At 34.8% G+C, this 23,401-nt stretch overlaps 2 protein-coding genes across 2 annotated transcripts; one reads left to right on the forward strand and one right to left on the reverse strand.

Moving 5' to 3' along the window:
• The first annotated feature begins 4,020 nt into the window (after positions 1–4,020).
• On the forward strand, positions 4,021–11,220 carry LOC146133585 (uncharacterized). The gene is made up of 5 exons (XM_083397798.1): positions 4,021–4,059; positions 4,131–4,293; positions 5,017–5,237; positions 8,038–10,554; positions 11,195–11,220. The coding sequence occupies exons 2-5, from the start codon at positions 4,133–4,135 to the stop codon at positions 11,218–11,220; spliced, it is 2,925 nt and encodes a 974-aa protein (XP_083253924.1). The 5' UTR covers positions 4,021–4,059; positions 4,131–4,132.
• Positions 11,221–12,373: 1,153 nt separating this feature from the next.
• Positions 12,374–22,669, reverse strand: LOC146133586 (tRNA-dihydrouridine(16/17) synthase [NAD(P)(+)]-like). The gene is made up of 15 exons (XM_083396640.1): positions 22,353–22,669; positions 21,995–22,151; positions 21,477–21,589; positions 20,675–20,808; positions 20,057–20,193; positions 19,450–19,568; positions 18,919–19,011; positions 18,223–18,290; positions 17,823–17,892; positions 17,356–17,460; positions 15,997–16,149; positions 15,570–15,654; positions 14,459–14,605; positions 13,195–13,383; positions 12,374–12,548 (listed from the first exon to the last, which is right to left on the reverse strand). The coding sequence occupies exons 1-15, from the start codon at positions 22,581–22,583 to the stop codon at positions 12,436–12,438; spliced, it is 1,914 nt and encodes a 637-aa protein (XP_083252766.1). The 5' UTR covers positions 22,584–22,669; the 3' UTR covers positions 12,374–12,435.
• Between the last annotated feature and the right edge of the window lie 732 nt (positions 22,670–23,401).

Consider the following 23,401-nt stretch of genomic DNA (forward strand, 5'->3'; position numbering starts at 1 on the left):
AACAGTTATAAAATCAACGCACAATATTTGCGTTAGGGTGTTTGGGTTAGGATTGGTCAAGTATTATTATATGTATTATTTAATAATAATACTTGACCCACCCTAACCCAAAACGCTAATCCACACCCTAACCCAAATAATGTGCGTTGTGGTAGGGTTCTAGACCAGCGCCGAAATATTTGCATACAACTTACTGCAACAGTCAATGAAGAGTTTTCAAAGCTGATGTAAATATGAGATTTTAACAATAATGGCGATTATCAAAAACAATGCAGGCAGAAAAGAAACTTGATTTTTAAGGCAATATTGTTTGAAAAAAGATAAACTTTACAAGATTGACAAGTTTGCTAAATCTCTTTGCACAATATCGTAATATACGCTTACTTATCAAAACAAAAGTTTAGAAACCTATACGTTTATTTATCGATTTGCAATTGCGCAAAACAACTCGCCTAAACACACTTTTACGCTTGTTATAACGTCACTTAAATAAAAACTTTTTTAACTGAATTTCGGCTCTTGTTAGTTTTGATCCTAATTAGTCAAACAAAAGTTCGGTAAATATATTTTAAATTTAATTTTTTTATTTTAAACATTTAACTTTTTCTTTTTGATAAGCTGATGGCAAAACAATTTCGGTTGTTTTTTGTCGTAAAAGTGTCATTAAAACAGCCACGTTCTTCTAGTTGGGAAGAAAGAGATTTTTTTTTTATTGCAAACAATTTGGTTTCTATTATCAGTTTAAAACCCAGCCATGGTCAAAATTCCTCACTCCCCTTCTGGGAAAAATCCCCTTTAGAAAATAAAGACATTCACACCACGGCGAAAGCTTACAGGTTCCATACAGGAAAGAGTTAAAAAAGCTGCGTCACTGGCAAATGTCTTTGGAACTACATTGGCTAATTTTTATCTTCGATTTTGCAGTGTGTTTTTCTCCGTTTTCAATAGAGTTATGATAAAAGTCACCGTGTTAGTTTTTATGTTTTGTGTCCACAGCTTAGCGCTGTTTGGACTCAGACTTTGACTTCTATGATCTATCAACAGAGTTGAAGTCCGGTGCCGGTCCGCGTCTACTTTCCTGCCGATCCTCGAAATATATTACGGTTTTATATCTCAATCGCAAAATGCAAGATGTTAAAGGCTTGTCTATCAATTAAGTTAGAACTTGGTCCGTTCTGTAATTTGCAGCATTGTGACGTAACATACAGTTACTGGTCTACGTTTGCATTGTGACGTAACATAAAGTTACAGGTCTACGCAGGACTTTATCGTTCGTCACAATGCTGCAAGCGTTGTGCCCAACTGTCAAAAGTAGGCTCCAACTTATTGAATTCTTAAACTTGAAGACCAGTTGTGTGTGAAAAACTTTAATAGAACCACGTATAACACGTATAATATCTCAAAGACAGCAGCAAATTGCTCATTAAATTGAAGTTTCTGTTATTTTCTTTTAAGTTGCATACTTTTGTCGTAATTACATTTTGGGTTGATTTTGATTTTGAAGGTCCACCGGTCCGCAAAATTTGTTTTAAAAATTTAGCGGTCCGTAAGCTAAAAAGGTTCAGAACCACTGGTTTAGGTCATGTCGATGCAGACATCTATAACTGCTAAGTCAAAGTATCCCTAAAACTGTTAAAAAAAGTCGTGTTTCAACTTTAGGCCTAAATCCAGTGGTGGGATTCAGCCATTTTTTAAAATTGTTTAATTGTAGTAATTTTTCTTTTGCGATTGTTTGTCTGAAAATTGAATTGTTGCGTCATAAATGCAAGTCATGAGACTGTTGTTCAGGGATGGGATTCAGCCGGTTCGCACAAAACGCTGGAACCTGGGGTTGCATCCTGTTCTTGTAACTACTTTAATTATTTTCCGGAAAATATAACTATTTGTAACAGAACCGGCTGAAATATATAACTTTTGTGATTGAACCGGCTGACAAAATATTTGAATCCCACCACTGCCTAAATCTATGTGTTTATTTTGTGGGGTGCGGGTCGGATAATGAGTCTCATCATTTATATAATTGCCAAGATGAATCGACCACACTCCTACAAGATTTGAGATGGCCTGTCTTCGTGAGGCCAGACAGGTCCAATTCTTTCCTTTAGTTCAGATACATGAACAGTCAATTTTTGCTGTCTTCAGTCAAAGCTGTAAAAGCCTCTCTCTGGTTCAGTCACAAAAGCACTCAAGTTTGCTGTCTGAGTAGAAGCTATAAAAGCCTCTATCTCTCTTTCTGGTTTATATTGATTGAACACGCTATTTATAGACGAGAATCAGTTAAGAAAATTTCTGCGATAAAGAAAGATTTACGTCATTAATTCTTATAATACTTAACAAAATATCACGTGATAACAAGGCGTGGTCTAAACCTTTTTCACACTTATTTCTGACGCGAAACATACAAATTTTACGTCAAAATGCGATTGCGAAACAGCCTCTGCCTCCAGTTAAAATGTCAACAGTTTGAAAATCACACAACCGGGGAAACCGACTAATGTTCAGACCGCGGTGTTTTGAAACATATACAAAAAAAAACGGATGTAAATACCTTGACGCATAAAAATTGGTGTCAGCAATTTGAATTTTGCAAATTCGCTGCAAATATTATGTGGTTGCAAGAAATCTACGTAACGGAATTTTACCGAAAACTTTCCGCTTATCGTCTGCACATTGGCTGCAAGGAGTAACGTAAACATTAGAATATGGTCACAAAGAATTTAGGCCATAGATTTTTACTGAAAATTTTCCGTTACGACACATCGATTAAAAACAAAAATTCTCTGTGTAAACACAATATGACAAAATGGCTTCTACAATTTAAACTTATCATATGGTAGTGTAGCCAAAGTTCTCTGGAAATTGTATGTTACTTAAACATAATATTTAATCGCTCGGTTACATATTTATAATTTTTTAGAAAAAAAAACACACTGGGGACGCATGTAAATACTTGTTTTATTTTATATGTAATTTTCGGTCGGTTCATAAAAAGGCTGGAGACCACTGTTTAGGAGATATGGCTAACACTATTGAAAGGTATGAATCACCACACATATACGGACCGTCGCCTTATTTAACAGATTGCACACCCCAGCACTACACCGATAGTGTTATACCTTTGTTTGAATCCTTTCTTTGAACGTTTTCTTCAAATAAAAATACATCCCAACAATGGCAGTGGCATCAAGTTACAGCCATTGTTACAAATAGACCAACGACTTCATTCAGGGCGAAGTAGAGTACAATTGTTCTGTTATTACTGAGTTTGGTTTGGTCATATTTCGACAGCCTAAGGAAACTTGTTTATCAGTCGTAAATATGTGACGCTAAAACAAGTGAGCTTAAAAAAAATGTTATTACGTTAGAGGTGTGCACAGATGTAGAATTGAAGTCGAATGTAGGTACTAACTTTTGTTCATATTTAAAATACGGAATACCTACATTCGAACGAAGCGCAAAAAAGAATTATACACATGACTCCGCAGTCGGTTAAACTAAAGTAACATGCTGTCATTTCAGCAAAATATCGGACTGTTAATTTATAGAAATTGCTACGCAACAGTGACAAAGAGATCGGCGCAACATATATATAATTTGGTGAACTCATTGTTTACAATAACCTGGTTAAAATAGTTTCTCCCGTTCACAAGCAAAAGCTTTCCTAACACTCAAACAAGTGGGTCTATAGAAAAAAGACCTTGTTTTGCAGTGGCGCTCGACGGTTTGACTTGTTTTGTTTAGCTTTACCTTGAAAAATCCCCCTTAACTTTAGTGGGGACTTTCCGGACTTTTTTATATGCCGAGCATACAAATGAGCCGTTTAGTTACCTTCGTTAGGCTTAAGATTTGACGCGTGTCATTTATTTATGCTACATAAATTTTAATAGAACAGGTTTGGCGAGCTTAATTTCGATTAATTATTTTGTTTAATATATTCTTTCATAGATTGAGCAGCACCATAGTTAACGTTAAAAAAATTAATCATAATTTGTTTGACGTAATTATAAGAATATATAAGCAGGAGAAAACGAAATCAAACGTACGTTCGTGGATTGTCAGGTAGCATACATTAAAATTATTTGTAGGGACTTTTTGGCGAAGTTTTATGAGTACTTTGAATTTAAATTCAGGTATGGACAGTTCAACAAGACGAATCCGGATTAAAATCATTGCCCACTGCGAGAGTGAGAAAAATGCCGAAAACATCGCCGAAAAACTTAGGGGCCATTACGATGTTTCAGTGTTAAATGTGGAAAATATTGAACCCAAGGACGCCAATGATGCCGATTACTGGTAAGTTTGTTGCACACGTAGTTAGAACGTGGTTGGGGAAGTGGGACTAAACTAAATAAACAGGGTCTATTTCAGTAGCCAGACCAGTGACGCATAGCATATTTACATTATGTGTAGGCCTACGTAGCAATAATTGGCTTACTTACTAGCTGCGTTGAACAGAGATTAACCTACACGGTGTGTGTTTTCTGGTCACACAGTGTGTCCAGGTCAATCTCAGGACATCTCAGTTAAATAAAGAACACCTAGCTTAAAAGTACACTGGGAGCCTTCTGAAGGGCTGCATCGACTACTCCTTGAGCATGTGTAGCTAAGTTGATCATGGGCAGCTCGACTCGATGACCGAAAGGTCCTTTCGCTGTCCTTTGTTTATTTCTTTATGGTACGGTATTTTGTTTTTTCAATGTTTGCAAATATGCACAAAAAATAAATTGAATCGGAATCTGAAACCCAGTTTGACAGGATGTCATATATTCAAACCTCTCCACAGGCTAGTTGTCTTCTAGGCATGGCCTAACTTAGTAACTTGTACTTAAATTTAATCGATAAATTGGTTTCGGCAAGCCCCTCTGAAGGCTTCCGGTATAGTCAACTGGGATATGTGTGCCATTACCGTTGATCAGTAGGCCTACGAGGGCCAGATCGCATTTTTTTCAGTCACCTATAGCTTAAAATTACGCATGTAGGCACACAGCAACTACAACAAAGAGTAATCTTTAAAAGGTTTATTTGGACAACGGACGAAACACCGTGGACAAAAACCTCAGAAACCAACTTTGCCAAACTTGCCATTCCTCGCAATGCAAGATGTTTGGCAATCTACGAAAGCAGCGTGTGTAAAGTTGCCCGGAAACACTTCGCTTTCCCGATGATAAAGGTCGAAAATAACATCGAAAACATAGCAAAGGAAATGATGATTTTCATCGAAGCCCAGATACTCGCAGGTAATAGCTGTAACAAACCTCAATAGGCCTATAGGGCTCAGTGGTGTAGCCAGCCTAAAATTTTTGGGGGGCCAAAGTGTTTGAACTTTTTTGTTTACCTTTTACCATCGTATTAACTGCCGAAACGAACACAAATAACAAAGCTAGCAAACCGTTTCGACTGACTGAGTATTAACGCAATACTCAAACATCCCTGTGTAAACATGTCTACAAAAAGGATTGCTGAATATCCACGTGATTTTACTATGGTAATTTGGCGGATACATGCTGTAGGTTCAGGGCTGGACTCGGAACTCGACAAAATCGCACATTTGACCGGAGTCGGACTCGGGTTTACTTTATTGACCGGAGTCGGACTCGGGTTTATTTTTTTGACCGGAGTCGGACTCGGGTTTATTTTTTTGACCGGAATCGGACTCGGTAGTCGAACTCGGGTTATTTTTAACCGACTTCGCAGCCCTGGTTTTAACTATGTTAATGCAAAAAAATCTTAATTAAGCCTATGTTTGTGGTAGGCTATGTCACAATTCAAAATCTAAATCAATGTTTAAAAACATTATTTGCTGTAGTTGAACACTTGTCATTGCAACCCAATAAATTTTCGTATCGCAGCTGAGGTATGCGGGCGGAGAGATGATTTGATATTTTTATATTCATTAGGCTGTCATCTTTAACCAAATTTTTATAGTCAGTGTTCGTTATAATTGTGCAAAAACTAGTCGTTTCGGCAAAATTAGTTCTTAAATAATACAATTTAGTACAGGGGTCGGCAACCTTTTTGTAGTCGCGGGCCAAAACCAAACTCAGAAAGGTCACTGCGGGCCGCACAAAATGTTAACTAAGAATTATGTTATTAAAATGTAAAAATTACAGTGAATCAGGCGGACCTCGGATCATTTTTGCGCCTAAAAACGTGTTTAATTACATTTAAGGAGGCAGTATTAAAGTATTGGCACAAAGCGCGAATAAAATGCGTTTGTTTGGTTTAAAATCCGAGTCCACACATCGTCATCCATACAGCTAATGAAAAGTGTAATAAAACTACTTTAAGGAAACGCAATAACAATAGTTAATCTAGTTGAGTGTTCGTCAACCTTTCAAAGTCCGGGCACACCTGGCGAGCGAAGCGAGCGCGATTTTATTTTGGTATAACGCCATTTCTTGCAAGTTTTCATTAGCCTACATTGCCGACAATAAAAAATAAAAAAATGCTAAAAAATATATGTCTAATATTTGTGAAAACGTTTTCCGTTTGTCCGCGACGCACTTGGCAGCCTTTCACAGCACAACGGTAAAGAAGCGCTAATCTATATTTCAAAAGCCAGAGTCAAAGCGTAAACAAACCGAATGGAGAAGGATCATTCGCGCGAAGCGCAAAATTTTTTCGCACTTACGTATAGTTAAAATAGTTAAAAAGTATTTGAAATGGAATCGTGCCTAGTTTGTCAAAGAGGCGGCCGGCCGGATGAATTTCATCGGCGGGCCGGATCCGGCCCGCGGGCCGTAGGTTGCCGACCCCTGATTTAGTAGCTTCAACACAATCATGCGTTCAAATCAGTGGTTCCCAAACTTTTTTGGCTCGCAGCCCACTAAAAAAATCTTGACTATTTCGCGGCACACTTTTAACAGAACAATAATAGAGTAATTTTACAATCGCTCTTAGCACACTACAAACGATATGAAAATCTATCAAAATTATTCATTTGTAATGGATAAAGCGTATTTAAGCCTAAAATGCTTGCATGTGTGCCTATTGGAAATACAACACTCTCTTTTCCGAAATTGCAAAAAGTTTTGCGGCACACTTGACAATCTCTCGAGCCCTGGAGGCACACAGTTTGGGAATCACTGGTTTAAATGCATGTGTTGTTTTGCTCAATCCTATTTTAATTCCTATAAAGACCGCGCAGCAGAATTCGTTTATAATAGTGATATCTGCTGTGAAGTTCCGTTTGTAAACCATTTGATGTGCACAGAAATAACTTCGCCTATGGTGATTTTGTGTGCACGAACATTAAGCAGTATTGAATTGTCATTGTGTAGACCAGGGGTCGGCAACCTGTGGCCCGCCACCTCTTTTGCAAAATGGGCAAGATCAAGGCCGTTCCCCATATTTTTTGTGTATGTTAACTACGTAAATGAAAACATTTTTCGCGCCTCGCGCAAATCTAGTTTACATATCTAGTACATTTGCCTTTTGGGAAATGTTTTTAGCCTAAAGGCGCCTTGCATAACCTGGAACTATCAACAAAGGAAGCCAATTTGTATATTTGAATGCATTTTATTGTGCTGCGCTCCAGTTCTTCTAGATTAGCGATTAAATCTTTCTCGCTTCCCTAAAGTTTTTTGATTACCCTTTTCATTGTGATCATGTGTGACGCTGTGCTGACTCGAATTTTAAACCTAACAAATGCTATGTAAAATATCCCGCATATTATAGGATTACACAGTTTTTTACTAGACATGATTAAAGTAGCATAATCTGAGGAGAGACTCAGGGAAACAATTGATAATTATAGGCCCAGGTGTTGTGTATCAAGAAAAACTGTATATATTTGTTTGTTTTTTCATAAACCAATTCAAAACAATTAGTCTACTGGCATTGTTTAGTTGGTTGTACTTGAGCACTTTAGTTTAGGCAAATAATTCGTAACACATATCAAAATATACTTTTTAAAACATGTTGAAAAAATAGTGAGTGCAAAACAATCCCCTAAGTTGCTAAATTGATCGCCGGCTGGAGGAAAATACAGCTTCTAATTAGATAAGAGTAAGTGGCATAACTTTTTTAATTTTTTAGAATCCAACACAACGCAAATGGAGGACAATCACTTTTATGCAACTCTTCTCATTTCGTCCCTCTCACACCCTCAAGATAAAATGATGGATTGGAAAAGTTATACTAACCTTTCTTCATTATTTAATGAAGTTTATGGGGGTTTTAAAAACCTGAATGTTGGGCCCATGATAAAATTTTTGGAAAAAAAAACTTTTTTTCTATCTAAACCTAAAGAGGAAAAGTGCAAAATTAATGCAACTACAACTAAAGAAATTTGCCAGCTTATGGATAGAGTAAACCCTACATTCACTGCATACAACAAAGTGTCACATGTAGGCCTACAGAGAAATTCATTACAACAGCAAGTCGATAGACCAATAAGCCCAGATATCATGCAACAAAATACTTACCAAACAGAAATAAGTAAGAAGGTCCATGATATTTTAGGGGAAATTCATTCAGGACATGCAATGTTTCTTGTCACAAATGTACCACATTCATATGGTGACCTACAGGGTATAACAAACATTCCATGGGTAAGAGTGTTTGATTTTGACACAGAAAGCCGTTCATCTGGTCTCCTAAGCAATCTGGAAAGCACAATTCAACGAAAGAGTAAGTTCACAATCTCAACTCCGTTTGATTCCATCAAAAAACTTTCCCAATTGGCTACAGACTGGATGTTTATTAATGGTTTTGATGATAAGCCAGACACAATTCTTGATGGAACTGTAACAGGATGGTACAGAAAACACCATGTTTTTGTCAAGCAGTTACACTCAGAACAAACTGAATTCTGCCAAGGAAAACGCATGCCAGTATTTCTGGTTTTATGGTATAAATCAACCAAGTTTAGTGACAAGCTACTAGAGAGATTTCTTGCCGATGCATCGGCAGAATTTTCTACCAAAACTGATAACTTGCCATTAGAAATAATTGTTTGCATGCCATCTAATTTAACAAGTAATGAAAGTGTAAATGATCATATAGAAGAACTTGGTCTTGCTGAAAATACTTTTCAGTTGTCATTTCCAGAAGTGGTAAGTTGGCTGTCACACATAAAAGTGTCCAGTTCTGTTTATCACCAAGTAATGCTACCAAGACGATGTGATAGGGATGGTGATAAGGAAAAAGTTGCAATTATTCCAGAAGATTTGGCATGGGTTGGAAGCCAAATTGAGCTAGTTTCTACGAATAGCGAAAAATACAAAAGAGAAGTTAAAAACCCTGGTCTTGAGTTTGTTAAAGGTGGTGAAATCACTTGGGAAGAAATTAAAATGGATAACATTGCAATTCACAGATCACTGGCAAAGGAAATGTGCAGAAAACTTACAGGGGACTACATCACACAATTCAGTTCAGTGATAATCAGTGTAAACCACAGTCCAGGTGGTGGTGGTACAACATTTGCGAAACAAATTTTGTGGTATCTTCAAAGTAAAGTTCCATGCGGTGTTTTAATCCCCAAAGTGGCTTTTGAATATGAAGAGATAACAGAGCGTCTTGATTTCCTGTTTGACAAAACTTTGTTGCCATTTGTGCTTTTAGTAGATGGAGGAAGTAGGTCGGAGATTGACAACTTATTTGCTGAAAAGTCATACCCCCTTATGATTATCCATGTCCAAAGGACGTACACTCAGCTATTGAAATCAAAATATGAATCAGGAAACTGCCAACTTAGTGGTGATGTAACTTTACAGGAGGCAAAACAGTTACAAATACTATTCAGTAGGTTTGCTCCTAAAAGTCGCAAAGCTTTGTTGAATTTGTGTGATGATGTGGCATTGGCAAAACCGACAAGACAGATATACGAATTTGGATTGGCTGCTTTTGATCATGAATATAAGGGTGTCGACCGGTTTGTCCGGGGTAATATGGATTGCATTGAAAAGGGTAAAGAATCCAACAAAGTTAAAAGCATTCTGAAATACTTATCTTTGTTAACATACTATGGACAAACCGGCATTCCTTCACAGACGTTCCACAGTCTGCTGCCTGGCACAAAAAGATTTGTGACAGTTGAAGCTATTCCTCAAGCAGAATGCTTTATTGTGGAAGCAAAGGGCACATGGAAAATTAACTATAATGTTGTAGCTAAACAAATACTAATATACACTTTGGGAGATTCATATTCTACTGATTCGTCAGGTGATTTGCCTATACATGTTAAACAAAGAATGCATGAACCTGTTATTAATCTTATCAGACTAATCGGGTCGGTTTGCAGTAAAAACAACAATGAGGAATTTGTCCGTCCATTAGTTAACACAATTTTAAAGAGGGATTATGAAGATGTTAGTATAACTGACATTGTAAAAGAATCCAAAAAAAGTAAGATGTCCCGATTATTAGAACATGTTTCAGAAGAACATCGCCTTTCAATTTTACAAGAACTGGCAAATGCATTTCCTAATCATGCTGAGTTTCATGCACATCTTGGTCGCTATCTAGGAATGATTGAAAAATATGATGAGGCTGAAAAACAATTAAAAACAGCTGTGGAGATACGTATCGCTGAGACAGCAGGGGCAAACTCAAGTAGAAAGGACAATGTTCTGGGAAGAATCTATCACATGTTTGGATGCAGCAGGACAAGAGAAATAAAAAATATTATTAAACATATAAAATCAAATCACGAACTTTCAATTGATAGTCTCACACACAAAATTCTTCCTGTTACAAGACATGCCTTAAAATGCTTTAACCAAGCCAGAAATTTTGTTTCTCACAACAGAAACTACTCATACATGGGCGAAATCGGTGTACGATTAGCTTTGATGGATTTTTTATACTTGCACTTAAAAACAAAAGTAGATGAACAACCTAGGTTACGCCAGTTTATCACAGAATCTCGTGGAGAATGTGAACGTCTTTTGCTGGAATGTGAATATGAGCTACCAGCCCGTGAGCTTAAACGGGTTCAATTCGAGTATGATGGGCATTTGTCACTTTTCTACAAAATATTTACCAGATGCAGGCAGGGTTCCAATGCCGCTATAGATATACCAGCAGTGGCAAGAAACAGATATGAAATTTCTAAAATAAAGACAAATCACAGACAAATATCAGTCAACAAACTCAAAAATGTAAATGATGTTAAAAAGATTATCAAACTAAACGATGAAATTTTACTTGAAGTTTTCCGCAACAATGACACCTATTTATCCATTTCATCAAGCATTCTGGAATGGCTGGATGCTATAAGACACCCCTTAATTAGGGATGAATATGCAATTACAAATGTACTATTCAGGATGGAAAACTGGAATCGCATACAAGGTTCAGCAAACTTCTCATATTCCATTTTTTATGTGTTTATCCTATATTTCTTGAGAGTTGTTACATTTCCAGCAGGAAAACTGTTAACTAAGTTCCTTAGTGAATTGGAAGAAACAAAATCCAAAGTAATCAAACAGTACAAACGATCAGGTTTCAAAAGAGATTTAATTGAGTTTTATGCAAACCACAATGACACAACTATCCGAAAACTGGTTTCAAGAAAAGAGGTTGAACCATGGGATGATAAAAGTAACCTTTTTCAAAAATCTGAAAAATTGCAAGTATGCACGGGAACAGTTTTTCGGTCGAATAACCCAACAAATGGTCTGATTTCTTTCAAAGTCCAACAGCATACAATAAAACTGTACTTTACCCCAAGAAGGTGTTCGTTGTATGGGAGCCGTTTTGCACAACAAAGCACACCAGTTCAGTTTTTCATTGGCTTTGGAGTTGCCCATGGGGCCGAAGCACTTTCAGTTCAACCACTTCAAAAATCATTTTGTGACCAATGCAAAACAGAACAGCTTATGATAACTTTGAACGAGGCTGCCAAAAGTGGAAGATGTTGTAGATGCCACTTTACAACAGTAATAAATCCTGCATAAAATACCATAGAACTTGGGGCGTTTTTCTACAAAAATAAAACATTTGTTTTACAACTATTTTTGCTCATATTTCAAATTAGAGAAAGACTATAAAATTGGGGGGTTATGTTTGTACAAAGATAAAAATGGTGTTTTACAATTGTCTTTTTAAGTTGGTTTCAAATTGGTTTATAATACACTTGGCGTCATAGAAAGAGATAGTTTAATGTATTAAGTTGTTTCTTATAGAGCTGTTGTAAATATATTTCCTTTTTTTAATTTGTAAAGTTGTTTTAAATTTTATAATGAACTTTTTTAATCCCCTCAATTAATATGAAATACAGTTTCTATAGTTTTATTTTGTACAGTTGTTTGTATTTTATATATTAGGCTTAGGTTTTACCTTTTTTAAACCTTGCATAATACTTTTACTGTATTATTTTCTGCTTAACCTTGTTTTCTTTTGTATTTTCGTAAAATCAGCAACATTTGCACTGTAAAACGATAGTTATATTTCAAAAAATAAACGATTAATGATTATTTAAAAAAAACGAATTTACAGTTGTAACACGCTTTCCACAAACTTGTATCCTTTTCTTGGTGGAACACCTGACTTTAAGGCTGACCGCCAGCACCCAGTTGAATGGAAAGTTAAAAGAATGTCAAAAACTGCAAGGGAAATATTTGTTTTGAAAGAGAAAAAAAAATAATACAAATATCCAAATTATAATAAAATCATCAAATATACTTTAACAATTCAGAATAGCAAATAGTATGCCTAGCAAGGCAGAAAGTGTGAACTCCTAATCCATTAGCCAATCGTAAAATTTAAATACTGTTAGTCAGGGTTGCTCTGACTTTTATGACTAATAATGATATGTAAAAAAAAATAAGGCATTCTTGTTAAACCATAAACGATTTAATGAATTGCAAAGCCAAAACGGTCGAGTAGGTCGACATCATCACGTTTCGATACAAGCTTGTATCATCTTCAATTAATGTGACTGAGAAGCAATTCAAGCATCACTTATAAAAGATGGGATACAATTGTTATCAGTCTGAGTTTCTATAGTTAGAGCTTCAACGATTTTCCGATCCCTATTTTCGCACATACCTTTTCTACAAAACTTGAAGCTGCACATATTAAATTTAAAGACTATTCATAGACTTTTGGAAAACCATAAAGTTTTTTAAAGACTTTTCAATACACAAATTAATCCAAAGACTTTTTGGAAACCGTAATAAATAAACCCCACATTTCTAAAAGAAAAAAAAAAAAATAACTTTAAAAATATAAAATAGATTAGTATATTACCTTGATTAATCGAATATACAGTGGAGTAGTTGGATCTGCCTTCAATTCTTTCCATGTGTTCTTGGACCGGAAGTCGCCGTGTCACGATCCCACGCCCTTGCGCCCCATCCAGTGTCAGCTTTTTTATAACCGTTTCATCGACCAAGCCACCGAGAACGTATACAGAGGACGGTTGGACTGTGTCGAGGGCTGTAATTGTAAAAGCAATATTCACAAAACTGCAAAGGGAACAATGGAACATAATGGTTGGAGGTTGAAGTAAGACGTAAAATGAATATCAAAGCCCATACAGAAGTAGGTGGCACTTTGTGAACGTTTCGAATTACCCTGTCTCTGTTGAAAATGTATAAAGAGTTATTCGAAACGTTGACAAAATGCTACCTATTTCTGTCTTATGGGCCTTGATATTCCTATTACGTAGATGAAATATTGTTCCGGTCTCTCAAAGTACAATGCCACGAGAAAAGCGGCGGGCAAACTTTTCATCAACGCAAGCCGCAGTTTGATATTTAATAGTTTATTTATTAGTAAACAGTGCGATAAAAAATCTGTTAAAATTTTTTTTTTTGCTCCCTAGGCCACAACAGAACTATTAATAACATGGCAACATAAGATAACAACTATGAATTTTCGATATAAGATAACTGCGAATTTTCCACATTAGATAAAAACCATGAATTTATTAGATAAAAAACAATAAAAAGAAGTGACGGTTTAGCCATAACTGAACAGTTCAATGTGGCTCCAATAAAAGTTTTTTTAAAATATATTGTAAAAACAAGTTGCTTGCTATATGTTGCGTTTTCGTTATTTTTAGTTGAGGTATTGCTCACAATCAGACTAGTTTGCCAATTTTTTATAGTTTAACAGTTTATTTTATCACAAATACTTGACTTGGGAGTTGACTTGCTCTAATTATGACTTGACTTGGGCAACTGATGATTATGACTGTAACTTAACTTGTTATTTGTTCAAAAACACTTGACTTAGGGCATAATGGTTGGGGTTATAGAACGATCTAGTAAGAATATCAAAACCCATACAGAAGTAGGTATTATTTTGAACCTTTTTCATATATATATGTTAATGTTGAAAATGACTAAAGAGATATTTGAAACGTTTAAAATGCTACCTACTTCGTTATTGGCTTAAAAAATACCATTTTAGCGATGATATTCTTCCTATGTCTTACATGACTTGGCTTAAGTTATTTTACGAGTGACTCGACTGGGACTTAAATGACTTAAGTTTACAACACTGATACCTTGTTCTGCATCTGGGGTGAGGTAGACAATCCGAGTTTGAGTGAAAACTTCATTGTACGACTCTGACTTCATGTCAATGATAAAACTTGTGAAGCCGTCGTGCTTGCGAATGCATTCCTCCCATAACCTGCCATTGCGGTCCAAACCTTTATTTTAAAAAAGACAATTCTCAGTAATAGCTTGACCAGACAAGCATTTTGGTTTACACGTCTAAGTCTCTGTAAAAGTAATCGGTATTCGACAATGTAAATTTATAGTTTAGTAATATATTCTTGTTGATAATATAATGAGCAGATTCATAACTTTTGAAACATTTTAAATCCAAAACGCCTTAACTCTTTTAATCCGGACTTTTTATTTCCCAACTCTGGCCAAATGAAATGATTATGGTTATGAAGTAAGTCCGATATCAAATGCAAAAACTCTAACATAAGTTGAGAGACGAACTTGGATCGAAGCAATTTAGATTTGTCAAGATTTTCAAGTTATTCGCACAATTTCCTACAACTTTTTATTAAAACACAGAGCTGTTTCAAAAGTAACAGAAAAAAGACCTACAATAAAGCAACAATATCTAAAGCAAAAAAATCTACATTACCGCAGGATTAGGACCAGCGAGATAAAAAGCCATATACGCAGTAATATACACGACAGAGTAAGATCTAAAATCGTAAAAGAAATCGACTCAAACCTGTCAGAACAAATTGTACATCCATTAAAATAAGGCCTGAATGGCCAAAAAACGCCTGAAACTGTAGGGGGAGGGGTGGTACAGAGCGAGTGTGGGTCACCTTTGGAGGATCTGGAGGCCGTTTTTGGTGTCGACGTTTATTTCGTTATTGCGACCTTTAGGTATTTGTCACATTATAGTCTTATTCTGAACTGTGTTTTATTCCGACGTTAAAGTTCTTATTATTTCGGTTTGTCCGTTTCAATTTAAAAAATATGTGAGAATCTTACTCCAATAACCAACATGTAGCCACCAAACAGCATATGTAGTCAATGGTGTGATATCATTTAATTACAAAGGGTTCAGTCAATGATATTGAAACTTTCAGAGGCTTGGTGGTATCTTACTTTCAATTCACATCGTTTTTTTTTTCAACTTACTTGTAAAAACTAATCTTGCTGGTTTGGTTGCATTCCTATTGCTTCCATAAATCCGGCCAAGTTGTCCAGACAATTTGTTCAACTCCTGAAAATCAAACGAAATAACATTAAGATAGTGAAGAAAAGATAAAGTGCATATCTAACTTTGCATATTAACTATTATCTTTGTATAAACAGTTAACAGTTTTTAATTTTTTACATACCAAGATGAATTTAGCTGAAGTCGGCACTTAAAACAAAGCCTACACCTTTGTACTCCAAAAAAACAAATTGGCAACATTCGTGTGGCAAAAATTATAACAAATACCAACTCTGCACAGAAATATAGAGGCCCCTTTGTTTTGGCTTTGTGCAAAGCACTATTAAAAGTGGGACTAGAAGCCAAAGTTTGTATGAAAAATATTGGCACAAAGTACACAAAACTAGCCTTGTCGTTCATGGAATCAGACCAGCTGAGATCCACGCAAACGGTAAACGTTTCAACATCTCCGTTCATGACCTCTGTCATTCGCTTGCTTATCGCTTCCTTTTTTTCACTTCTTCGCAGAACTCTCTCGCTTTGGACTTCGTTCATGTGTAACTTTACAAAAAAGAGAAATGTTCGCTTAGGTGTAGCAATTTTTTGGCAGGACCCTAGTCAAACTCCCGAGTCCGACTCTGGCCTATAAATAAACCCAAGTCCGACTCCCCGAAATTCCCCGAAACCCCGAATTCGGCTTCGACTTTCCAGCATGTAATAGACCAATTTATGTAACTCAACAAAGGTGGATTTTCAGCAATTCTCGCATAAGGGTGTCATATAATAAATTTACTCATAATACATGGTTGGAAAATATTCCACCATTTGCTATTACACTTCTCCCTTAAGATTAGGGGTCACCAAACGTTTTTGGTTGGAAACTGTAAGGATTGGCAAATGCGGACCGGATAACTGTAATTAAAGATCGCGGGCTGGATATAAAACGTTGTATTGACCTATTTTTCTTTAATTACATAATTAAACAAAGGAAATATACACAGTTATTCACCAAAATATATAGTACCCTTCATGAAATGTTCGTTTAGTTTGACATTTCATCAAAACTTAACCCAGATTGGCATGTGCCAAATTTTTCTGCTAATAAACTATTAATAGCCTTGTATTAGAGAATTTCCCGAGGTCTGGAATAATTAAAGCGGCGGGCTTGATCCATGGGCAGTAATTTGGTGACCCCTGCTCTAGATTGCTAGTCAACCGTTTTACAAAAGCAATAGGGAATTAATTGAAAGCCAAATAAAGGCCTTAATTTTTACAAAAGTCAATTCTATACTAAAATGTCAGCCGTTAGTCTGCATTTTGTGCCTAAATCTGCATTTTGTGCCTAAATCTGCATTTTGTGCCTAAATTAGAAAAATTACCAGGGCTGCACAGTGCACGGGCTTCTTGAGAAATCTATTTTAACAGGCGAATAAATCAGGGGTCATCAAACTTTTTTCATGAAGGGCCGGATAGCTGTAATATAAAATTTTGTGTCGAACTTTTTAAGTTGGTCAATTAATTATTATAGTTACAAGAAGGAAATACAGATGACGATGCAACGAAACTGAAGTGAGCCTTGATAAATGGTGGTTAAATTTAAAGTTTAGCAAAAAAAAAATGTTTGGAATTACATCTGTTACATTTCAACTGTTCTTTATCTTAATTAGGTAAATATGCCGCGGGCAGGATTTAAATCGTGGCGGCAGTTTGTTTGCTGACCCCTGGAATACATCAGTTTGTTTAAGTTGTTTTCTCATCCAAACAAACCTGTTCTCTGTCTCTTTGCTTCCGTCTATCGTGTTCTTTTTTCCGTTTCAACTTCTTGCCTTCGATTTTCCTTTCATAGCGCAAAAGACGTCTTGCTGCATTTTTCTAAAAAAATTGTAACTGACTAGTTAAACATGTTCACTCAGTTGAACTTGATTTGCTTTTTTCCACTTAATTACACTTTTACAATAGAGCGCTTGGAAATATTTGAGTAATGAGATTGCCAAAGCGACAACAACTATTATAAGGAGGCTTTTATACCATTAACAAATTAGAGTGCCGGTTGGACAGCTGGACACTTTTTGGGAAGTTAAAGTAACAACAAACCCGTTAAGATTGAGAATCAATTGTGCGAATAAGAAATAAACTGTTTTTCGACAGGTAGGTTTAAGGATACCACTAAATAACCATTTTTAGTGACCAATTAAAACACAATTTTAATTTAAATGACACTTCATTGAACTTACAGACAAAGTTTTGTTTTCTGAAGTTTCAATTCCGTTCGCTTGTACTTTCTCTTTGTTGTGCTCCGGTAACCTTAAAGAATGGCAAAATTTAATATATAGTCAAGATCTTTACTCACTAGAAACTTGATTTAAAAAAAACGCACTATTAATAAACTAAACTAAAATTTAAAAAAATAATGTTTAACTTTAAGTACTATAGATAAGTTTCTTTAGACGTATAGATAAGCCTTATTAAGATATAATAAATATCTGTGAGACTGATAAGTCAAAATTTTTAAACCCGAGAATTTCTTTGTAAGCATCAGGCCGAAAGCATGTAACATTTTTTATCAGCATAAAAGCATATATTTAATTTTTTATGGTGATAAAAATGATTGGAAGGCTTTCGAACAAATGCTACCTGTTTGGTCGAATATAAGGTTGACAAATCCAGTGACAAGATGCTCCATATTCCAGGGATTCCTCATCCTACAAATCAAAAGAAGGACAAGTTACCTTGTAGTAAAATGTTGAAAATAGGCGTTGGTAAACTTGGGTCGATAGATAGATAAATAGATAGGTTAATTGTTTGGGATAAGGATTCCCAGGGAGCAGCAACCAAAAGGTCATCAAAGTCACCTGCTCCCTGAACGCAACACCACCGGAATACATTTGTAGGTACACGGTTAAGAGTAAAATGAATATATTAGAGAACAAGTTAAAAAACAATAAACTTGAGCCTGCTGATTTAACTTATCACCAATTTATTTTTAAAATATATTTTTTTTATGTAAAGACTTTATCAGATTAAACTATCCAATACTTAGAGCAGTGGTTAGCGAACTTCTTTGCTCGCGGCACATTAAACAAATCTTAACTATTTCGCTGGACACTTTAAATAGAGTAATTTTACAATCGCCTTTAACACATGACAAACCATATGTAAATGTCTCAAAACTATCAATTTGTAATGAATAGTGGGTATTTAAGTCTAAAATGCTTGCGTGTATGCCTATTGGGAATACAAATAACCTCTTTTCCGAAATTACAAGAAGTTTTTGGTAATCACTGGCTTAGAGAGTAAAAGCAAATAAATTATACAACATGAAAAACTTACTTTTTGGCAACGCAATATTAGTTCATCATTATGCGAAATAAGTTCTTGAACAGTGGTAGCTTGGCCAAATTTTTCCCTCATATCTCGATGAACCTTCATGACACAAAAACTTTTAAGATATTTCTATGCACATACCCTTTGCAAAGAAGTTTTAAAATATATTTTCTGAGAGTTTTCTATAGCTGTACAATTCAGTGTTTTTTATCATGTGGGTAATTACTTGCAAAGGGGAATTTGATAATTTTGTGGAGATTTTGCTGATGATATGAGATAAATAGTTTAAAGTAGTATCCATCTTTCGAATTATTTCCAGTTTTCTGTTTATTTAAAGCAAGTTAGTAGATCATTCTAGTGTTCTTTATTGATTAATTGACAGCGAGTCATTACTTTATCAAAGCAGGTGGCAAAAGTTCAGCTAAGGGAAAATACACACAAAAAACTGTTAGAAATCACTTTTACACTTGAACATTAAAAACAAGGTTGTTACAAAACTGCATTAATTTGTTTAAAATTTTCTTGAAAATGAATTACCAGAAGTGCATGAGCCCACAGTCTAAACAGGTGTGTCCTGATATGGGAAACAGGGCAGGGATAGGCTTGAACCAAGTCGAAATATTCATTAGTAACTTGACTTACTTTCGGTTGCACACCTAATAGAAAAAATAACAGTATAACATGTAAAACACTGTGTTTTTTTAGCATTTTTATTCATAAAGCAACACTTAACTATAAACAGAAAAATAGGTAAAAATATTTAGGATTGATTTTAATTTATTTTTAAGCTTTACAGTAATATTTTAAAGTTTGCCTTTATTATTTTACGGCATTTTTTTACCTTTTAACGGCAGTGGATAAAAACTATAGGAGATTTGGCAATTACAAATAATTTTTAAAAAGCAAAAAAAATTGAAAATTAAAAAAGCATTCAAGATTTAATATTTTAAAGAATTTTTGGCATAAATTGCCAGGTCATTAAAATGTTGTTGATCATTATTTACAAAAATGAAGTGATGTTGCAAAGTAAAATGCTTAAAGTTCTTCTTATGGCTAATAATACTAAAAGGTTGATAAAAACACTGTAGTGTAGATTCCAGGGTTTACATAAATCATTAATTCATAAGGAAAACAATGGTCTTACCTTCAAAGATAAACGGATTGCTGAGATGTCCTTCAGCCAGCATTACACCATCTACACCGGTTTGCTCTAAACAACGATGTATGTCTTCAGTGTATTGGATGTTGCCGTTGGAAAATACTGGAATATTGATGCTTTGTCTGAATTGTAATGCATCAATTAAATTAAACATACTACAAGTTTGAAAATCAAATGACTCTTTTTGCCTTTTTACTTATATCAAAGTCAAGGAAATAACTATTTAAAAAAACTTTAGAATTTAAATTGACAGATGTTAAAAAAAGGTAAAAAATTTCATCCACTAGAATATATACATGGAATTATGTACTTTTGTCAAAACCCTACCAACTTTATATGTAATGTAGCTTGATAATAATTGTCCAGTCAAAAAGGTCGAGTAAATCAAAAACACTTTTGTGACATTAACCGATGATGATACAAATGCGTATTGAAATGTCATTATTAAGATAATGTCAGTTATCCAACCTTTCTGGCTTTGAAATTCATCAAGCTACCAACTTTACCAAAAAAAAAATAATAATAAAAAAATTATTAGTACACTCATTTAAATACAAACTAATTAATACAAAGGCACTTGATAGAACAAAACCTATTGGCTACTTGACAGTTTTTATGTGAAGCCAGCTTGCTTTCCCGGTCAGAGGTCCTTTCTGTTCCCTTGTCCTTCCATGAACTGTTATAAAATGGCATCCGGAGCTCTCCAGCATTTTGGCGTACTCAACTGTTCTGTGCATCTGATAAAAGTTGTATCCAAATAATTTTAATATATACATATTACAAGGCATAGACCAAGTTTTGTGTTTCTCGGGAGTGCTCAAGATTTGGCGCTAAAAAGTAAGGACGCTAAATGCCCTCTAAAAAGATGAGTTTATATCTGGAGTAATCAATATTTTACTTCGTGTATTTAACACTTTTATTGGTTATGTGTGTGCGTGTTTTATTGAACAGTTGAAAATAATAGTTGATTTGCTCATGGGAAAGAAAAGCCAAATAGTTGTTTGACAAACTGTCAGAGTCCCAAATTGTACGCATCAAACAATATATATATATATATTTCACAAAAAGATTTATCGTGTTTATTTTTTGAGCAACCCAAGTTTTACCCAGGGTTGTTTATAATGCAAGAAATATAGTAGGTCAAACCCAAATACAACCAGTTTATGTTACTTTTCCATGGCAAGTAATTATGCAAATTACTTCCAAGAAGTAAAGTAAATCTATTAAATATGAAAAATTACACCTTTCAATTTAATTATGTGCAAATTGTAATTCCAATTTTTGTGAAATTCGCTCACTTTTTGTATATCAATTCCCTCACTTTTTGTACATTTCACACATTCTGTCTATATTGATGCTTTAAATACACCAAATAAAAATACCAAAAAAAAAAATTTAAACTTACATCGGAGAATACTCTTATTTTGGCTGAGACGCAAATTTTCAATTTTTCTCTACTACTTGTAATTATTTCTTTGATTAGTTGCCAATCATCTTGTAAGAATGCTCCAAAATGCCCTTCATATAATGAAAGAATGTATAATATATTTATAGGAAAGTCAAATATATAAACCTTATTTGTTTTATTTTGCCAATTTTTAAATCAACTATGGAAGCATAATGGTGAGACGCAAGTAATTGGTCGCTCAAAAAATGCTAACACTGCACTACTGGGCTACATTTAAAGCAAACACTATGAATGTGTCGTCGCAGTGACAGGCCTTAATCCAAACTTGCCACTCGCGTACGTACAATGAGGCGCAACATTCGGCTGTAAAACATTAAATTACATTGGTTTCAATTACCCTATATAAACAGCAGAATTGGTTACGAATCCCATTTGGATTCGTAACCAAGGATTTGATATTCTACTGTGAACATCCTTATAGACCACAATTAAAAATATTGACACTACAAGCCTACCTCTCCTAGCAATGTGTTGGGGACATCCAAGATTTAAATCAACACCATCACAGAGTTCTTGGACAGCCAGCGATGCCTTCACAAAGTTTTTAGAAGTGTTTGAACAAAACTGAACAATCAGAGGCTTGTCTTCTTTGCAACTTAAATCTTCTAATACCTGAAGAATAACATACAATCTATTTAATAAACAAATAACTTTTTATTGCTCAAAAAGTCTAACCGAGTCATGATACTACTATTCAAAGTTAGCTTGCTTTAAAGAAACAAAAATATCCTGTTTAAGAAAAGCTAGAATTTTGTATTTTACAATATAGATTCCAGTTAATTATTGCACATGAAGTACAACTATAATAATTACCTTTTTTTTGTAAGAGCTGTCATTCACAAAAGTATTTGCGCTATACATTGGCGTAAAACAGAGCTGTGCACCATGTTTTCGAGCCAGCATTCGCCAAGCCAATTCACTTTGCTCAACCATTGGTGCCACTATGTATTTTGGCGAGCCAAGTACATCTTTAAATCGTCTGTATGCCTCGTTGTTTTTGTTCATGTTTGTGACAGAATAACTCTCTGATTCCTGTTTTGCCATATATTTTGATTTGGCAAACAAACAAGTGCACAACTCATAGCATTGCAAATAAAAAATTAGAATAACTAAATCAACTTATAAAACAAAAAGTGCTATCTGTAGAGATGATAATGCAAATATAGTAGTTTGTTCCAGACAAATTGAATATTATACTAAATGAGAACTTGATTAGCAAGAATTGAATGAAAAATAAAATAAGTTTACTAAAATAAGTTATTGCCAAAATAGTGTAATATTCACTTTTTCAAAATAATGCAATATTCACATTTTTTGGGGAAATGGGTGTAGTAGATAAGTTATTATTTACATAACAAGCAAACAGTTTGATTCAGCTGGTATTAAAAAAGGGCTTGTAAAATTAAATCCCTGAAATATGTTTTTTTCGTGATTTACTGTGTGCATTTAATGGCACTCTGTCAGTGTTATAATGACTTAAGTCAATGACTCATTTAAATGAAGTGTTTTTATTAAGCATTTTTATAGAACTGGGTTATATATCTTAATTCTTCAAAAAGCAGACCACCCGTTCCTTGATAAATGTGTAATTTAAATATATGTCCGAGTTAGGCAGAAAAAAACATTAGTAATATAGTACATTTTGCCCAAATTATCGCGACAAATCAGAAGAATCAAGCAACATTGTCTTTCAACGAAATGCAACATCAATAGTAGGCATTTTAAGTGAAAAAATAAGTTGTGACGTCATAGACGGCACACATGTGTGAAATGGTTTAGTAAACAAATATGGCGTCCGTATTTACAGATATATCCTAGACTACAAAATTATTATCATATTTATTAGCGTAATTATAAGGAAA

This window comes from Ascidiella aspersa, chromosome 9 (genome assembly GCF_963924565.1).
Source record: "Ascidiella aspersa chromosome 9, kaAscAspe10.2, whole genome shotgun sequence".
Taxonomy (NCBI): domain Eukaryota; kingdom Metazoa; phylum Chordata; class Ascidiacea; order Phlebobranchia; family Ascidiidae; genus Ascidiella; species Ascidiella aspersa.